This window comes from Camellia sinensis, chromosome 8 (assembly GCF_055761805.1).
Source record: "Camellia sinensis isolate YWXY chromosome 8, ASM5576180v1, whole genome shotgun sequence".
NCBI lineage: Eukaryota > Viridiplantae > Streptophyta > Magnoliopsida > Ericales > Theaceae > Camellia > Camellia sinensis.
The window spans coordinates 7,933,593-7,950,472 of record NC_138968.1 but is presented as its reverse complement, the minus strand read 5'-3'; the positions used below and the strand labels follow the sequence as shown (position 1 = coordinate 7,950,472).

Here is a 16,880-nt window from a genome sequence, read left to right as displayed (position 1 = left end):
GCCCTGCTCAGACTTATCAGTAAGCAGCCATTCGATTGGATTAGAGAGGGAGGGACGAAGACAACTGTCGAGAAATAATAATTTAAGATTTTTTTTTGGGTCACTCGTAAAAGTGCGGGTCTCTCTTAGTTACCCAGATTCTGAACCACACCCGACCCAACCTTTGCATGAAAATGTTAATCGGGTTTAATTTATTTCTAATATTTGCATGTAATTAGGGATGTTCGCCGATCGAATTGAGTTAGTCATCTGAGTTTAAATAGGTTAAAAAATATATATTTAAATTTGTTTGTTTAGTAGACTACTAAAATAGTTCATTTCATGATAAATTAATAAATAGATACGTATTTAACGTATGGAAAGAAAGGGAGAAAGACAATAATTTTTTAAGATAAATTATAAATATAATTATTAAAATTTACTTAAAATACAATTTATCTCATATATAATTATGAAAATTACATCTCATTTTATGAAAATTTTAATTTTATAATAAATGATTCTTTTTATTAATAAATTATTAAATTAATTAATAAATTTTAATTACGTTCAAAATTTATTTTAATTAATAAAAAAAAATAATTAAGGTGAGATAAATTATTCTGATCACCCATTACCGTCCAACCAAAAGAACATTAGATGTGTATCAATTCTGGTCTAAAGATTTGGGAAGCAACCAAGGTCTGATTGGTCACAGGTTTGGATCCATATGACCCGACCCATAACATCCCCCTTCAAGTTGAGTGAGGATCCTCTCCTTGCAGTTTCCGTGTTTGCGCCCGTCCTTGCAGGCCTTCGGGTCTATTTTTAGGCCTAATTTTGATAATCCGAACCGTACATATTTTATGATTTATTCAGTATATCATACCTGTAAAAAATTAAGTTGATCGGATATCAGAAAGCATATGTTCGGAAAACTGTTTATTAAATTCTTTAAAAAATAGTGTTTAGTTTAATTTTTCAAACACATACTTTCTGATATCCGATCAACTTGATTTTTTACAGGTATAATATACTGAATAAATCATAAAATATAAACGGTTCGAATTATCAAAATTAGGTCTAAAAGTAGACCCGAAGACTTGCAAGGACGGACGCAAGTACAAACTTGCAAGGAGAGGCCCTGGACTCCTTCAAGTTGAAGTCTTTAATCCGAATCATCCACCATCATTTTTTTATATCTCGCATCACTTTCTTTGTGTGTCTCTCCCTTGGGGCCTAGGGCAATATGGCAACATACGGAAGAAAAATGGGGTACAAAATGGCGTCGAATCTGATGAGAACCCTCCTAACTCCATCAACATCCAATTTCGCTTCAAACTCGAGAACTCTCACCACCGCCGCCGCCGCCGCCACCAGCAGCTTCGTTAGCAGTGAAGTCATCACCACCCACACTGCCAAATGGATGCAGGTATTCCTTCCTATTTCATTCTCCAATGATTTTCTTCATCCCTAATCTTTTATTATCAGATCTATTTTCACTTTTTTAGCTATTCACTGTTGTGGGAATTTCTGGGTATTAGGTTTTAGATTCAAAGTGGCCTTGTTCTCTTTCGTTTTTCGTTGTTTTGATTAATCTTCTCTTTTCTTCCTTGTATCCCTAATTCACTAGAGGTAAAAAATTAAAATAATAATAATAAATTGAGAACAACTATGCCATCTGAAGAATTTAAGAGGAATTGGAAGAGAATTAACAAGTCTATTCCAGTGAAACAAGACCTGCACTGGTCGACACCCTTTGTTTTATTTTGCATTGATTAAAACTTTTGTTTTTGACAATTTGATATTTACGGATGGAATGAATTCAAATTTCACAAGGTGGATATTCATAACTAACCTCTTCTAGGAGGAATTCATTACTTCTTTTTTCTTTTGTTTTTTGGTAACAATTACTTTTATTATGAAAATTTACTACATATATTTTTCTGTTTTTGGAAACAAGTAGTTGGCAATTACATAGGCTTGTATTTTTTTTTAATTGGAAAAAAAAGACGCTCCGTGGAGACATTATAGCATCTGTAGGCCCTGACCCCAGAGTAGCATCTGTAGGCCCTGACCCCAGAGTAGCCGATTGACGACCAAATTTAACCTGAAGGAAGGGACCCACCACCAGCTAACAATGAACCTCACCCACACCCTCATAGTAGGAGGCAGAGTCTAGCGACAGGAGTACAGTGCAGCTCTGAGGAGCACACCCCCAAGTGGTGAATCCTGCTCTTCCGTGTGGAAATCAGGTACATTATCCAAGTTACCAGCATCCCCGATGGTCATTACATAGGCTTGTATGACCTAAGCCATTTTTGTTTTAAACTTTTGAGTCATCTTCTATCATCCAAACCAAATTAGAGCTTAAATAATGTTCTAATGGATTCTCTTTTCTCTCTTTCTAACCAGAGCTTCTTGGCATGCTGGAAATTGTAATCTTAACCATTTTGTATCCCACATGTTTAACATTGTGTTCTACCCATAGATGAAATTCTTCTTGTCGGATGTGCATTGCATATGATTTTGAACGTTAATTTCTTGTCTTTCCTTCTCTCTCTCTCTCTAAGCAAGCAAATTTTATTGCCAAAAAGAAAAAGGATATACAATGATGCTCAAAACAAACCCCACGGGGACAAAAAAGCACAGCCAAATACAAAGCCAAGGGGAAACAACCCAAAACAAGGCTAACAACAACAATCAAAAATTTTGGTTCTCCATAGAAAGCTTGAGTTTGTGAATCTTCTATTGAAGTTTCTTTGATTCTGATTCCATGAAGAAGGTCAGCGATCATTACTGCCATTAACTTTGCCTTTAGATGGAGTTGAATCAATATACATTTCAATAGAATCAATACCTACTCTCTCTCTCTCTCTCTCCCTTTAATTTTTATTTTCTTTTTCTCTCACTTTGGATATTTTTGTTTTTGAGACAATCATACGTTATTGCCAGAATATATACATGTTTTCTTTATAATTGTTGACAGGATACAAGCAAGAAATCTCCCATGGAGTTGATCAATGAAGTTCCACCCATCAAGGTTGAGGCCAGAATTGTTGCTTGCGAAGGAGGTTAAGTTTATTTTCTGAGTGTGAACTCTCTTTTGTAATAGTTCTGGTAAAAAAGTAACCGGGTGGATTATATGAATAACCGACTCATTTTTGTCTGGGGTTTTTATTTTTGTATTTATGAAAATGTCTCCTCAGTTCATACTAATTTCTGGTTGCAGACAGCAATCCTGCACTTGGGCATCCAATTGAGTTTATTTGCCTTGATAAGGATGAGCTAGCTATCTGCAAGTATTGTGGTTTACGCTATGTTCAAGACCATGGCCACCATCACCACTAATGAGTCTGAAAATAAATTCTGCAAGGATAATCAACCATGACGGGTTTGTGGGGGATAATCACCAGGATAATGTTGAAATTTCTTCACATTGTGTTTTAAACTGTAGTTTCAAGAAATCTTTGTACCAATAATGCTTGCATGCTTTTGTTATCAGCAGAATAAGAATTTGGTAGGACTATTCACTGTGTGTGGTTTGAGTTTTTTGGATTAAATTTTTTGAAAATTGACTTTTTTTGTTTTTGTGTTTTTTTTTTTGTTTTTAGTGAATATTTTTTTTTACTTTTTTAGATGCACCTTACTTAGATGTATCTAAAAAGTAAAAAATTTGTAAAAAAAATATTTTTAAAAAGTAATAAATACATAAAAATACAAAAAATGTACTGAATTATTGTATTTTTTTTTTGTATTTTTGGTATTTAGTAAATTTTTAAAAGATTTTTTTTACAATTTTTTTACTTTTTAGATGTATTTATGTTAGGTGTGTCTAAAAAGTAAAAAAATTGCTTAAAATATTAAAAAAATTCAGTAAAAACAAAAAAACACGAAAAATAAAAAAGTAAAATTTTTTGAAAGGTGTTTTGAAAAATTGGAAACAAAGCAAGGTGATTCTTATTGTTTTCCGGATCTAAATTTACATCAAACTACCTTTGTTAGAGCATCTCCAACGCTTAACTTCTTTTTTCATCAAATCTAATGAAAAAAATGACGATTTTTTTAATTTGATATGAGGCGCTCCAACGGTGAGCATCAAAGCAGAATTGGGGAAGTGGTCGACCGGCCGGTTGACAAACCGGTCGACAGTTATTTCAAAGGGAACCGGTTGACCAGTTGGTCAACCGGCCGGGCAACCGGTTGGTTGACCGGTGTACCACTTTCAACGGTCAGTAACAGTGATGTGGTAAAATCTGTGTCTTGGTCTCAGTTTGATGTTTTGTTTGCTGAATTCTCATTTTGATATGACTTTGGTGCAACGGTTGGAGCTTGAAAAAGTAAGTTTTTCATCAAAATTTGAATTTGATGCTGGATTTGGTTCACCGTTGGAGATGGTCTTATGCTTTATCTACAAGGAATTGTGTGATTGATTACCTTTGCTTGCTGTCACGTTTGCATTTTGAGCAATGTCATGAGGTCAGAAATTCTTCCATAACAGTTTATTTATTTATTGTAATTTGTTTTCTAATGACCCCACACAAGTGTCATGGGAATGGAATTAACATTACCAGAAGACGACCTGAATCAACACACATTGTCACACAAGATTCTGCTTTTATCATTAGTCAAATTACCATGAAATTATCACCAAAAAAAAGAAAAAAAAAAAGAAGTCAAATTACCATGAACTTTTGGAATAGAGAAACCTGAAACCTTACAAAGCCAAATCAAGTCAACATCTTTGGTTACAAGGTTCCAAATTCTAATGAACTTGAACTATCATAAGTTATACACCAGACAAGCCAACATGTGTGCACAAACACTCATCGTACATGTATAGAATCCCAAATCTGTGTGTGGTGAAAACTCCATTCATAAAAAAAAAGTTAGCTCAATGGGAGAACCCCAACGAGTGAAGAACAATAGGGAATCCCAAATCTCTGTGTGGTGAAGTCTCCATTCATAAAAAAAAGTTAGCTCAAAGGGAGAACCCCAATGAGTGAAGAACAATAGGGGCAAGTGGCACCGCAAATGTATAATATATAACTTATGAATAGTCAACAGAAAGATTGAATGTAAACTATGGTAAACATACCAAAACTCCCCAGTAGATGGGGCAAATAATGATGACAAGAAGTTAACCAAAAAATAAAAATGGCCCAAGACTGACAAAATAAGCAGATACCAACTCATTCTTACCCAATTAGCAGAGACAATTTTGTATGCTAGCGTTTAAAAACACTCCAATCAGGAACTACTTCCCATCAGCAGCAGCCAGTTTCTTTCTCTGTTGATGCTCTGCAACTTTGTAATCTACTACTTCACGGAACAAGTTTGGATCAAGCACACAGTTCTCACTCCCATAAACAGCAGCTTGAACACTTGCCATCAGCTTTGCTATTTCTCTTCCTGAGAATCCTTCAGTCTTAGCTGCAGCTTCCTTCAGAGTATCATCGGTCAAGCCCTTTATCTCTATCTTTTGCTGTTGTTTCCGGAACAGATTGGAAAATAAGCCTGGTTTTCTTACCCCCGCCTGACCTATGTACTTGTTCAAATAGAGTTTCAGCAGCTTGAATCGTTCGCCCTCACCAGGCAAAGGGAACTCAAGGACTTCATCAATACGATCTGCCACTGCTGAATCAAGATCGCCAGGGCGGTTTGTAGCTAGAGCAAGGACTATATCCTTGGACTGGTCACCAGTACGGAAAAGGAGGGCATTGAGTGCACTCCTTTGAGCTTCACTCATGTAGGTTTTATTTCGCCTGAAAATTTTGGTTAAGAAACCGTATGCTCATAGTTAGGTTTTGTCATAAAAATCAAATTGGAAAATGCTGATGTCCAGAATATCACATAAAAGTATGATCAAGTCCAAAACCAAATTAGGCATCATTTTACAAAGTGGATAGATAACAAATAAATTTCCAAGGAAAACTATATTATGCCAAGGATAATCAAACAGCTTTTGCTTTTGAGCATATTATGCCCAGTAAAACTCCATTAGGTTGAAAATTTTTAGAAAAAAAAAATCCAAAATCACTTTTCTCTCTACTATACATCAATCAATCACTTTTTCTCTCTCTTCTCTCTTTCTCAATCACTTTTTATCTCACACCCATCTATTCAACTACAAAAAAATATCAAATAATCCCAAACTCCAAAACTCCAAAATTGTTTTCAAAATCTACAGCCAAACAAATTTTTAAATTTTCTAAACACTCAAGAAAATAATTTTTGAAATAATATCTCAAAACACAAACCAAACAAGGCCTATATTTCTATCACACCTCTACATGGAACATTATTCGAAATGCAAACATCACTTACTCGCACAAAAATGCATCTGCTTCATCAATGAAAAGCAATAAACCTTTATTTGACTTCTTGGCCCAATCAAACAATTGGTGTATCTTGGTAACAGCCTGTGGACCCAGTGGCGCAACGTCTCCACCAGTCATTAATGCATAATCTAGCCCCTGAAAGCATATATCATGCAATTAACAGAGAACATTTACACCAATTAAAGTTTGCAAGAGAGAGAGAGAGAGAGAGAAAGAGCACATACAGATTTGCGTGCCATCTCTCTAGCAGCCATTGTTTTCCCTGTTCCAGGAGGACCATGGAAGAGCATGTTCCGAAATGGTGCTTGATGGGATTTTGTATTTGCAGTTGCACGAGCTAGCTGCTGAATTCGTTTTTGAAGAGAAGGGTTTAAGATAACATCACCAAAGCCATTCCCATTTTTGAGGGAAGAGACTTTATCAGTTTTATGTGATAGAGTGCTCATACCACGAGAAAACAATCCTGACCAAGGGTATTTCCCTCTGGAGGACTCTCTGATCAATGACGGTTGTCCTAATATTCTGTCCACGTAGCTCCAAAGCACTCTTGCACCTTCTCTGCATTGTAAAGGGCAAATTTGAATGAGTATATCATTGACTATGGACACGGGGAAATAAAAATCATCTTAGTACCACCACCATCATTATCATTGATATCATTTTAATAATAACACAAAGATTGTTACGTTCAGGACAAAGACAAGTATACTTCTAGTAGCAGGACATTGCATTTGAGTTCAAGAAAAATAATACATTTAAATAATATTAACTGGAATTAATACCGAATGTACATGAGATACTTCACTTCCTCAAGTGGATTCAGCCAGGAAAAAAAAATGTAAAACATTCTTTTTGCTTATAGACTCCAATACCTTGTTGTGTAGATCCCTGCTGCAAGAGCTGTCACTCCACCGACAGCCACAACCAGCTTATTTTGATCAGTTAATATGGCATGCAAACCACCTGCAAAACACAAATAAATCCCCATCAAGCAAAGCTCTTTTAAACACAAATTTACAGCAATAACCAAATGAAGCAGTCACAACAGAGCAGAATTTTTGGGCATTTCAATAGAGAATTTATTTCTTTTGATCAAATTATCAACCAAAAGAATCTTCCCAAGTCTGCTTCATGTAACTAAACCGAATATGTCAACAACTACATCAGTTTCACACCCTAGATTTGCTTGAATCTGGACATCTTGGCTTTACTAAGAACAACAACAGTTGGCATGGTAACAACGTGATAAAAAATAAAATAATAGATATCCAAGCACAGAATGCAAACATACTACTAAAGAAGTAAAAATCATAATTTACATCCCATTCATAATTATGATGAAAATTAATTTTAAAAACGGCTTTAATTTATTTCCCATCTGTATGTAAAAAATTATTCAAGGAAGAAGAAAAGCAAAAGTATCATTTAAATCACCGTATAATGTCAAGTTTCTTGTCATCGGTTGATATTCTCATGTATTTGAAGAATCAATTGTAGAACATAACAGTGTCCAATAAACTTATGCATTTATTTATACAAATATGCACATGCAAACACACAAAAGGAAACAAAGCAAGAGGATATGAACCTCAGGGAAGTCACTAAGATTAGATATGCTAAAGTATAACCACAACAAGAAAAGAAAATGCAAGCGCTGAAAATTGAAGCTGACAAGGACCACCTATAGGCAGGGGGAGGGCCATCCCCCTGTTGCGGGTCATCAACAATGGACTGAAAAAAGGGAACAAAAGAAAAGGGGGAAAAAGAAGAAGAAAAAAGATACCAATATTTGATATATTTCTCATTTAATCAAAACTGAAACAATTCTCATGCCAAAAGGTTTAGCTACATCAAGCTTCCACAACTCTACAAGCAATGTTGTTATAGTGGCAATGTAAAGATTGAAAACCAAGAGATATCAAAGAGTGAGCAATTTCATTATCTAGGTTTGATTAGTGTGGAGAGGTTGGAGAATGTGGTTTTATTACCCATAAAATTATATTAGGTTAGCTCATGTGGAGGGGTACTTCAAGCATATTGTAGAAATTTAATGTATAAAGAGAAAAAGAGAATTGTATTATTGATTGATGTTTGTAATTGTTGAATTATTGAATGCTACAATGATTCCTATATATAGAAGAGTAGGTGGTAGTAGGTGGTAGATGGAGTAGGTAAAGTGGAGGTGGTAGATGGAGTAGGTGAAGTGGAGGTGGTAGGTGGAGTAGGTGAAGTGGAGGTGGTAGTGGTGTAGTGGGTTTAGTGGAGTAGGTGAGGTGGTAGTGGTGTAGTGGGTTAGGTTTAGTGGGTGAAGTAGGTGATAGGTTTTAACAGCCCCCCGCAAACTCAAGGGGGATAGGAACTAACCAACTTGAGTTTGGAGAGAGTAACAAAACAAGAAAATACATAAAAAATAAAAGAGGATAGGAGACACTGTATGGTTGTGTCAGACCGTTGTAGAAGACCGATGTAGAAGACACTGGCTCGTGTCGGACCGATGTAGAAGACAGTTTATGGGGTCATGTCGGACCGTTGTAGAAGACAGTTTACGGAGTCTTGCTGGACCCTTGTAGAAACTAACCGGAATCAATGTCGGGACAGTTTACAGAGTCTTGTCGGACCCATAAAGGAGCTAACCGGAATCAATGTAGGGACAGTTTACAGAGTCTTGTCGGACCCATGAAGGAGCTAACCGGAATCAATGTCGGGACAGTTTACAGAGTCTTGTCGGACCCATGAAGGAGCTAACCGGAATCAATGTCGGGACAGTTTACAGAGTCTTGTCGGACCCTTAAAAAGTCGCACCCTCAAAAGGTGTGCCCAATCTTTCAAAAGGCGTGCCATCAAAAGGCGTGCCCAATCCATAAAAAGGCGTGCCATCAAAAGGCGTGCCCAATCCATAAAAAGACGTGCCATCAAAAGGCGCGCCAGACACGCGGCGATGCACGTGATCGACAGTGCGCGTGTCGGCCTCTTCGTCATGTGCTATATAAATGAAGGCGGAGGCTGAGAGAACATGTGGAAATCAAACCAGTCTGAAACCTCTGAAAAACGCTTCGTGGGCTGAGAGAGATACACTGGTAACACTCTGTAAACACTCTGTAACCAACCCATCTCTGAAACACTCAGCAACCATAACATGGCCTCTTCTTCCCGTCCAGCTACCCAGAACATGGCATCCTCTTCCCGTGGTCTGCTTACGCTCTTTCCAGAACTGAACGAGTCCACAAGAGAAATAACTGGTGCGGTGGCCAGTGAACCTCAACCAAACACCTCTGGTTTTGCTCCATTGAACTTTCCGATGCGGTCGGTGGAGCAAAAAATGGCGGTGCAAACTGATATTGAGGCCAATCAGTATACTCTGAAGTCATGTGTGGAAACCATGACGGCGGTCACAAATTTGTCGAACCGGCTGCAGAGTAGGACAAATGAGGTGCAGCATTTAAACGCCCAACTAGCTCTGCTCCAACGCATGTATAAGGATGCGCGAGCAGAGATAAGTATGCTGAAAGCAGAAAATAAGGAGCTGAAGCGGAAGGCCACCGTGATGTTCCGATTTGGAGGTCCGCCATATGCTGTAGTGGAGGAGCAGGGTGGAGTGATCGTGCCCAGTGGAGTGGGAAACACGGAGGCAACACCGTCAAGGGCCGCCCAGGACGGAGGCAAGAAGAAGAGACCGGCGGCAGAGTAGAGAAGAAAAATCCCGCCTGTGGATGTGGTTGTTTGGGTTTGTTGTTGTTGTTTTTTTTTTTTTGGTGTAAAATTGTGATCAGGGCGAAATCCCGATAGAAATAAAATGAGTGTATTGTGCAAATCCGAATGGCTTGAAGGTACAAGACTGAGCAGAAAAATTAGATGGAATGAATTTTTTATTTTTATTTTTTTATTTTTAATAATAAAAAATTGAGGTTCAAGGAAAAGTTGGGCTGTGGAAAGAAGAAAAAGAAAAAGTAGCACCCACGTGAGTTCCATCCAATTTTTTATATATATAAGATAAAAAAAAAGGTTTGGACGGTGGAAAAATATTTTAAAATAGAAAAAATTATATAATATAGTTATCTCTTTGAAACTATATGCTGGTGTTGATCAAAAAAGTGGGCCAAATTACCAATACCGCCAATCTTGTAGACATCCTGAAGTGGGAGACGAAGAGGCTTGTCTGATGGCCTCTTGGGCTCTGTAATCATGTCGAGGGCATCAAGAAGGGTTGGGCCCTTGTACCATGTTACTGGTGTAGAAGACACTGTATGAGTGTGTATATAGACTGCCCAAAAGATATACATGGATATAGATATCGAGCCCTCAAAAGTCGTGCCCTATCTTGTGGCTTGGAATAGCAGGGGATTGAAACCAGACGCAAGGAAGGCCGGTGTCGCGACGGAGCTTTGGCAAAGGGACATCGACGTGCAAGCGGTGGTGGTCTCCGGCGACTGAACAGTAGTGCACTCAGAAAGGAAATTTCAAGGTATGTGTAGAAAAATTTTAGCAGATTAGGTTGAGGTCCGGCGGACGGCCAAGGCGAGGTTGCCGCCCGCCGGTGAAGCGAAAAATACTAAGTGTTTAACCTTACTCTGATACCATGTAGAAATTTAATGTATAAAGAGAAAAAGAGAATTGTATTATTGATTGATGTTTGTAATTGTTGAATTATTGAATGCTACAATGATTCCTATATATAGAAGAGTAGGTGGTAGTAGGTGGTAGATGGAGTAGGTAAAGTGGAGGTGGTAGGTGGAGTAGGTGAAGTGGAGGTGGTAGTGGTGTAGTGGGTTTAGTGGAGTAGGTGAGGTGGTAGTGGTGTAGTGGGTTAGGTTTAGTGGGTGAAGTAGGTGATAGGTTTTAACACATATTATGCGATTGTTGGATAACAACAAAAATAATAGGATGATTTGATAGAACCGTTGTAAGAAAAAATGCTTTATGAGACAAAATATTACACAACTAAGAAACAAAATAAAATAAATGCTAAAATGAATGTGTGGCAAGAGTAGAAAAATAAAATTAGAAATGAATACATTTGTGAAATGTTAGGAGTAGCACCGATTGAACACAAATTAAGATTTGGTAAGAAAATCAGTAGATGCAATCGTACAGAAGAGAAGTATGGTCACTATTAATGGAAATGCTGGGGGGAGGAGAATACCTACATTGACAAGGGGTGCTCTAGAACAATAAATAAATTTATTTAATTTAACTGCACATATAACCCTTGACAGAGTGGAATGCCTATGCCAATTAAAATGGTACACAAGCCTTTGTTTAGTGACCCCAATCCACAACCAACTGATATATGCTATGGCACAAGTTTCACGGTTTGATCATGACTCAGCAATCGTAAATGTGCTTAGCTCATAAATCAAGAAGATTACCTAGGAGCATGCACAGGTTAATATCCAAAACGGGCATTAGAGTTTTGTTTGTGTTGATGACCCCGGAGATGCATATCATGTTGGTTCTAGGCAGTAGGCAGCCATGTATGTTAAAATGAAATACCTCCAATATGATCAAAAGCTGTATTTATGGCAGCAACCCATTTCTCCCTCTCTGCATTTGCGCGCTCTACTAGCATGCGTCTGTTGACCTCTTCACCAAGCTTTGCTTCGTGGGCTCTTCCTTCTGCTTCTGCCATAGCCTTTACCCTTATTGTTTCACGTTCAATCTCAGCTTTCTCCCTCTCTGTTTGCCGACGCTGCGCCTGAATCTGTTCTTCAGTTGCTCGTCTGGCCTGCTCTTGCCTAATGGCTGATTCTTCTTGCATTTTTACAAGCTCTTGATTTCTTGCTCTGTGATGCTCATTTTCTGCCTGATAAATACAAGGAACAGTTACATCCTTCATTGTAATAACCCCTGGCATAAACTGAATCAAATGTAAGTATACAAACCTGCATTCTCTTCCTTGCCAATTCATCCTCATAGCGAGCCATTTGGGATTTTATTTGTGCCTGTTGCTGAACCAACTTTTTCTGTTCTTCATAAATTACCTTTTGTCTCTCCTGTCAAACAGACAGTTCACAATGAAACAGTAAACATTCATATGCATGTGTACACAAGAGGCATCTGCTGCACAAATAGTAGGTAAAGTAAACACTTGCAATAGAGATTTGCTTTTTGTCTGTTAGAACTACCAAGATGTATCTCTAAGTAATGCTATTGAATCTACCATGGTTGTAGGTCCTAGTTTACCAGGGCAAGTCCAAGTGCGTCCTAGAGAGGCCAATAAGGAAACATGCCATTGAGTGCAAAAGTTAACGAAGCTTTGACTACAAGAGAAGAATTCAACAAGGTATAGGACCAGGCTTAAATCTCATTGTCCCTATGGCCAACTAATAGTACAAGATACAATCACTTGCTAAGACCTCATTATTGTGCATGCATTTAGTCCATTAAACAAAGGCACTAAACTAGCAATCATCTATCAAACATTTTGAAAAAAAATTCTTCCTTCCTGAATAAAAAACAAAGAATATTTTCTCAAACCTAGTAAGGGATCAAATTGAGAACAATAATGTCAGTCTTTGCCTTGTGGACACTGGAGCTCCTGAGAGTGATAGCTAAGTTTGTTTCCTCTGAGCCAGTTTTTAGTCAATTGGGTAATGTTTGGGCTGTTGGAAAGCCTAATTTGATGAGCTACAGAGGTCCAACCAACCATTCTTGCCACCACTCTCTGCGTAATGTCTATGCTTTTGAGGATTGCCAAATGGGATTGATTCATCAATCTCCTCTCCTTTGAATATCCCTTAGTAACCCAAGCTGGTATGGTGAGTGGATAATTTAGAACCAATAGAACTAATGTAAAGGAGTCAGCTTATCAGTTTCACAATTACATGAAAGTAAGGCGGATCAAGTTACATCCCTTTTCATTTTATTTCTCACCGGGTACTATGCATTAGCGAACTGCAGAGAATTCAATAAAAAATTGATAGAGAAATGGCAATCATACAGTTTCAGCTTCGGCTTGCATAGCTTTAAATTCTGCTCCTTTTGTGGTCAATTCTGTCAGCCTCGTCTCCTCTTGCTTTTTCATTACCTCGAACACCTAAACCAGCATCAACACAACAATGTAATGAAAATCATTCATCCAATCCAACCTCAATCAATTCGTTCTACATTGACACTAGGAGAAGAGAAGGGGAAAAAAAAAGACCATTAACAAAACAGAAGCTGAACTTCCAAAACCCACCATGGATTTTCTTCACAAAACACACTACTAACGAAAAACAAGAGGAATAACCGAAAATTGCAAACCTTTTTGGCATGGGTAGAGCTGGTAATCTGACGCAGCGCTTTTGCACCCCTTTCTAGCGCCTCAGGATCAAAGCCAGCAGACGTAGTTCGTGGGTTATCGTTGCGAACCCGTGGAGGTTCGGCATTCCCAGCCGGTGCTTGAGACTTGGGAGGAGATTCCGAAGCTGCTGCTGCTGCTGCTGCTGCTGCTTGAGGCTGAGGAGGTGAAGAAGAAGAAGAAGAAGGAGAAGAGAAGGGAGAGAAGCTGAAAGGTCCTTCGGCATAAGCATGGTCAGAACCTAATGCTGCAGAGGCTAGGGCTGAGATAAGCCCAGCGCCACAAAGTCTTGCCATTTTCTGTCTAAAACCCTAACAGAGGAGCTCAGTTCTAGCTCTAGAGAACAACAATGAATGAATGGGATTATGGATCTCGACTGTACCAACTGTAAGAATTTCACCGACTAAATGCAATATTGAGATTGATGGTATAAAATACAGAAAGGTTTGTTATGGTATGGTATGTCTTGAAGGAGAAGAAAGGGGTCGTGTCGTAGGTAGCCTAGGTGAGTCCATACAGAGAGAGAGAGAGAGAGAGAGGGAGAGAGGGTTTTTGTAGGGTTTCTCTTTGTAAATGGCGGTTTGTGGCTGCGTTTATATACCGGCCGCTGAAATTTTATAACCGGTACATTAAAAGATTAAAATAAAATGTATTTAAATGGGTTAATCATATTTTATTTTTCAATTATAATTTGTTTGGGTGTTTTAAATAAGTGTATGTTAAGGAAAGAAATATAGTTGTTTGGGATAATTTTTTGACTTTTTATGAAAAAATATGTATTAAAAAATTATATAAATTAGTGTGTAGGAGAAGATTAGGAGTGTGAGTTGTACGGCTGTCCTATCTGCTAGATGCTAAGAAGTAATTGTTTACTTTTCGGGCATTGCATTAGACGGTGCTTTTTGGCTCGTGGGGGCCATCATAAGTTCCTTTTTTGATAATCTGTACCGTTGATTGTGTAGAACTCGTCAAGTACTATATGTTTGTAAAAAATCATGTTGATTGGATATCGATAGCTATATTATCAGATTTGTTTTTTTTCAACCGTTAACTATAACACCATTCATTTTTTTATACAAAACTGATTTGATCATGTACTTATCGATATCCGATCAATGTGATTTTTTATAATTATATAGTACTCAACGAGTTCTACACATTGAACTGTTCAGATTATCAAAATGGGATCTGTGATGGGGCCCCACAGGCTGAACATCAGTGTGTTAAAATTAGACTCCAACTGTGCAATTTTTCTTAAAAAACGCAGCACAGATCTGAACCGGTCAGATTGATGAGCTGTAATTTTGTGTGTAAAATTAATTTTTTAATATTTTTTTGGATAAATAGTGATAGCTTTTTAACTTTTTGAGTAACTTTTCGCCTTTTTGTCTTTTTTTAGACATGCCAAACTTGGCCTGAGTATCATATTATCTTCAAGCTTAAAATTATATATTTAGATTTATTAATTATAAAATTGCTTCATTTGTACTCTTTTAAGAGTGGTTTGGGATGATTTACATAAGTGCACTTTTTGATTTTTTATAAAATATGGATTGAGTTTGAAGTGATGTAATAGAGAGATGATGCGACTTAAATAGAATAGTGACTTTTTAACTTTTTGACTTTTTTAGGTTATGACAAGCATGGCCTTACTTTTTTAACGTTTTAAGGCTCCGTTTGGCGTATTTGATTAGGGCTGAAATAATTATATAAGACAAAATAGACTATTTTAGTCAAATGGACAAAATATCACATATAACCTATAATCATTTTATTCTTTCTTTAACAAAAATATATATAAAAAAAAAGCCAAAAAGCTTATCCAAAATGAGACTTTTTAATCCCAAACTAAATAGTCAAAAAGTCAAAAAGTCAACCTACATCCTAAACAAAGGCATTGTCGCTTTCTATTGGTGTTTTTAATCTTTTTTTGACCTGTTAATTTATTAGAGTTCTATTTAAAACTCTTAAATTAGAATTATATATCATTGTTGATAATTAAATTGTCACCTTGATCTTATTTTTTTAGATTGTACGTAAACTTTATTGAATCAAGAAATATTTCAGTGACATATTAAGAAATGGAAAGAACAAATTAGAATTGTTTTGAAAATTATGGATTTAGACTATGTATCCTACAAAGTGTAATGATACAAGCTCTAAGGAACACATAGTTTTATATAAAAAATGGGAACGCTCTAATCGCTTAAGTCTAATAATTATGAAAGGTTCAATTACGCCTGCAATTCAAGGAGCAGTGGACTATATGAAATCTATTGAAGAACAATTTATTAGAACTTTCAAATCTCTTGCTAGTACTCTTACGATTAAAATGATGATAATGAAATATGATGGTTTGAGTGGTGTTCATGAACATATCTTAAAGATGAATGACATGACCTCTCAATTAAAGGGAATGGACATAGAAATTTTTGAAGGTTTTCTTGTTCATTTCATTATGACTTCTCTTCCTGTGCAATTTGGTCCTTTCAAGATCAATTATAATACGCAGAAAGATAAGTGAAAAATGAGCGAGTTAATTGCCATGTGTGTTCAAGAAGAAGAGAGGCTTAAAGCTGAAAAGCCTAATATGGCTCACCTTACCACCTTGGGTCTAACCAAAAATATTTTCAAGAAAGGCAAAAGTAAGAAGAAGAAGAAGAAGAATGCAAATGATGAAACTGTAACATGCCCGGGACGTACTCGTGCGCGTTAAACAGTTCGGACTCCCGAGATTTCTTTGATTTAGTCTCACTAGTGCAATGTGAAACATAGATGAGAGTCCAGATTTGGCAACTTTTAGAAAATCCATTTTATTGTAAAACCTTTTGCTAGAAATGGGCTGTGTCATCAGATCTCAGAGTCGCCACCTAATGTTTTTGGGAAATTAGGAAACTTATGACTCGTGCCAAGACCACTGTTCGTCGTAACCAGGGATGCTTGGCTCGAAACCTTAGGTATGAAGGGAGAAGGTCATTAATTGAGCACCCTTGCTCACCCGATCAAGAGATCGACCTCTACTAAACCATGATATGACTTTTATTTTCTTTATATGTTCATGTTCTGATTATTTAATAAATCATAAAATTTGCTATGTGAAGCACACAATGTATAGACTAATTTGCTCAAATTGGAACAATTCAATTTCATGTTTGTTTTTTAAAGGGTTTGAATTTGCCACCTCAAGTGGACTTAAAGATTGTGAATTTGCCACTACAAAGTGGGCTTAAACGTACATTCATTAAATCATTCTAATTCAAGCAACAAGCCTTCATCTACAG

General features: G+C 37.1%; 2 protein-coding genes across 2 annotated transcripts; one reads left to right on the top strand and one right to left on the bottom strand.

Annotated features, from left to right (window-relative positions):
• Nucleotides 1–1,050: 1,050 nt before the first annotated feature.
• Nucleotides 1,051–3,508, top strand: LOC114300476 (NADH dehydrogenase [ubiquinone] iron-sulfur protein 6, mitochondrial). Its single transcript, XM_082884627.1, has 3 exons — nt 1,051–1,411; nt 2,969–3,053; nt 3,212–3,508. Exons 1-3 carry the CDS (start codon nt 1,229–1,231, stop codon nt 3,328–3,330), a joined length of 387 nt encoding a protein of 128 aa, XP_082740753.1. The 5' UTR covers nt 1,051–1,228; the 3' UTR covers nt 3,331–3,508.
• Nucleotides 3,509–4,994: 1,486 nt separating this feature from the next.
• On the bottom strand, nt 4,995–14,183 carry LOC145797482 (uncharacterized). Its single transcript, XM_082884624.1, has 8 exons — nt 13,563–14,183; nt 13,258–13,353; nt 12,200–12,310; nt 11,811–12,120; nt 7,193–7,283; nt 6,545–6,878; nt 6,307–6,455; nt 4,995–5,744 (listed from the first exon to the last, which is right to left on the bottom strand). Exons 1-8 carry the CDS (start codon nt 13,893–13,895, stop codon nt 5,237–5,239), a joined length of 1,932 nt encoding a protein of 643 aa, XP_082740750.1. The 5' UTR covers nt 13,896–14,183; the 3' UTR covers nt 4,995–5,236.
• Nucleotides 14,184–16,880: the final 2,697 nt, after the last annotated feature.

Coding starts and splice junctions, on each gene's coding strand:
- LOC114300476 (XM_082884627.1), top strand. CDS start 1,229: ATGGCAACATACGGAAGAAAAATGGGGTACAAAATGGCGTCGAATCTG. Junction 1,412..2,968: donor ACACTGCCAAATGGATGCAG/GTATTCCTTCCT, acceptor AATTGTTGACAG/GATACAAGCAAGAAATCTCC. Junction 3,054..3,211: donor AATTGTTGCTTGCGAAGGAG/GTTAAGTTTATT, acceptor TTCTGGTTGCAG/ACAGCAATCCTGCACTTGGG.
- LOC145797482 (XM_082884624.1), bottom strand. CDS start 13,895: ATGGCAAGACTTTGTGGCGCTGGGCTTATCTCAGCCCTAGCCTCTGCA. Junction 12,121..12,199: donor TGGCAAGGAAGAGAATGCAG/GTTTGTATACTT, acceptor TGTATTTATCAG/GCAGAAAATGAGCATCACAG. Junction 6,456..6,544: donor GAGAGATGGCACGCAAATCT/GTATGTGCTCTT, acceptor ATATGCTTTCAG/GGGCTAGATTATGCATTAAT.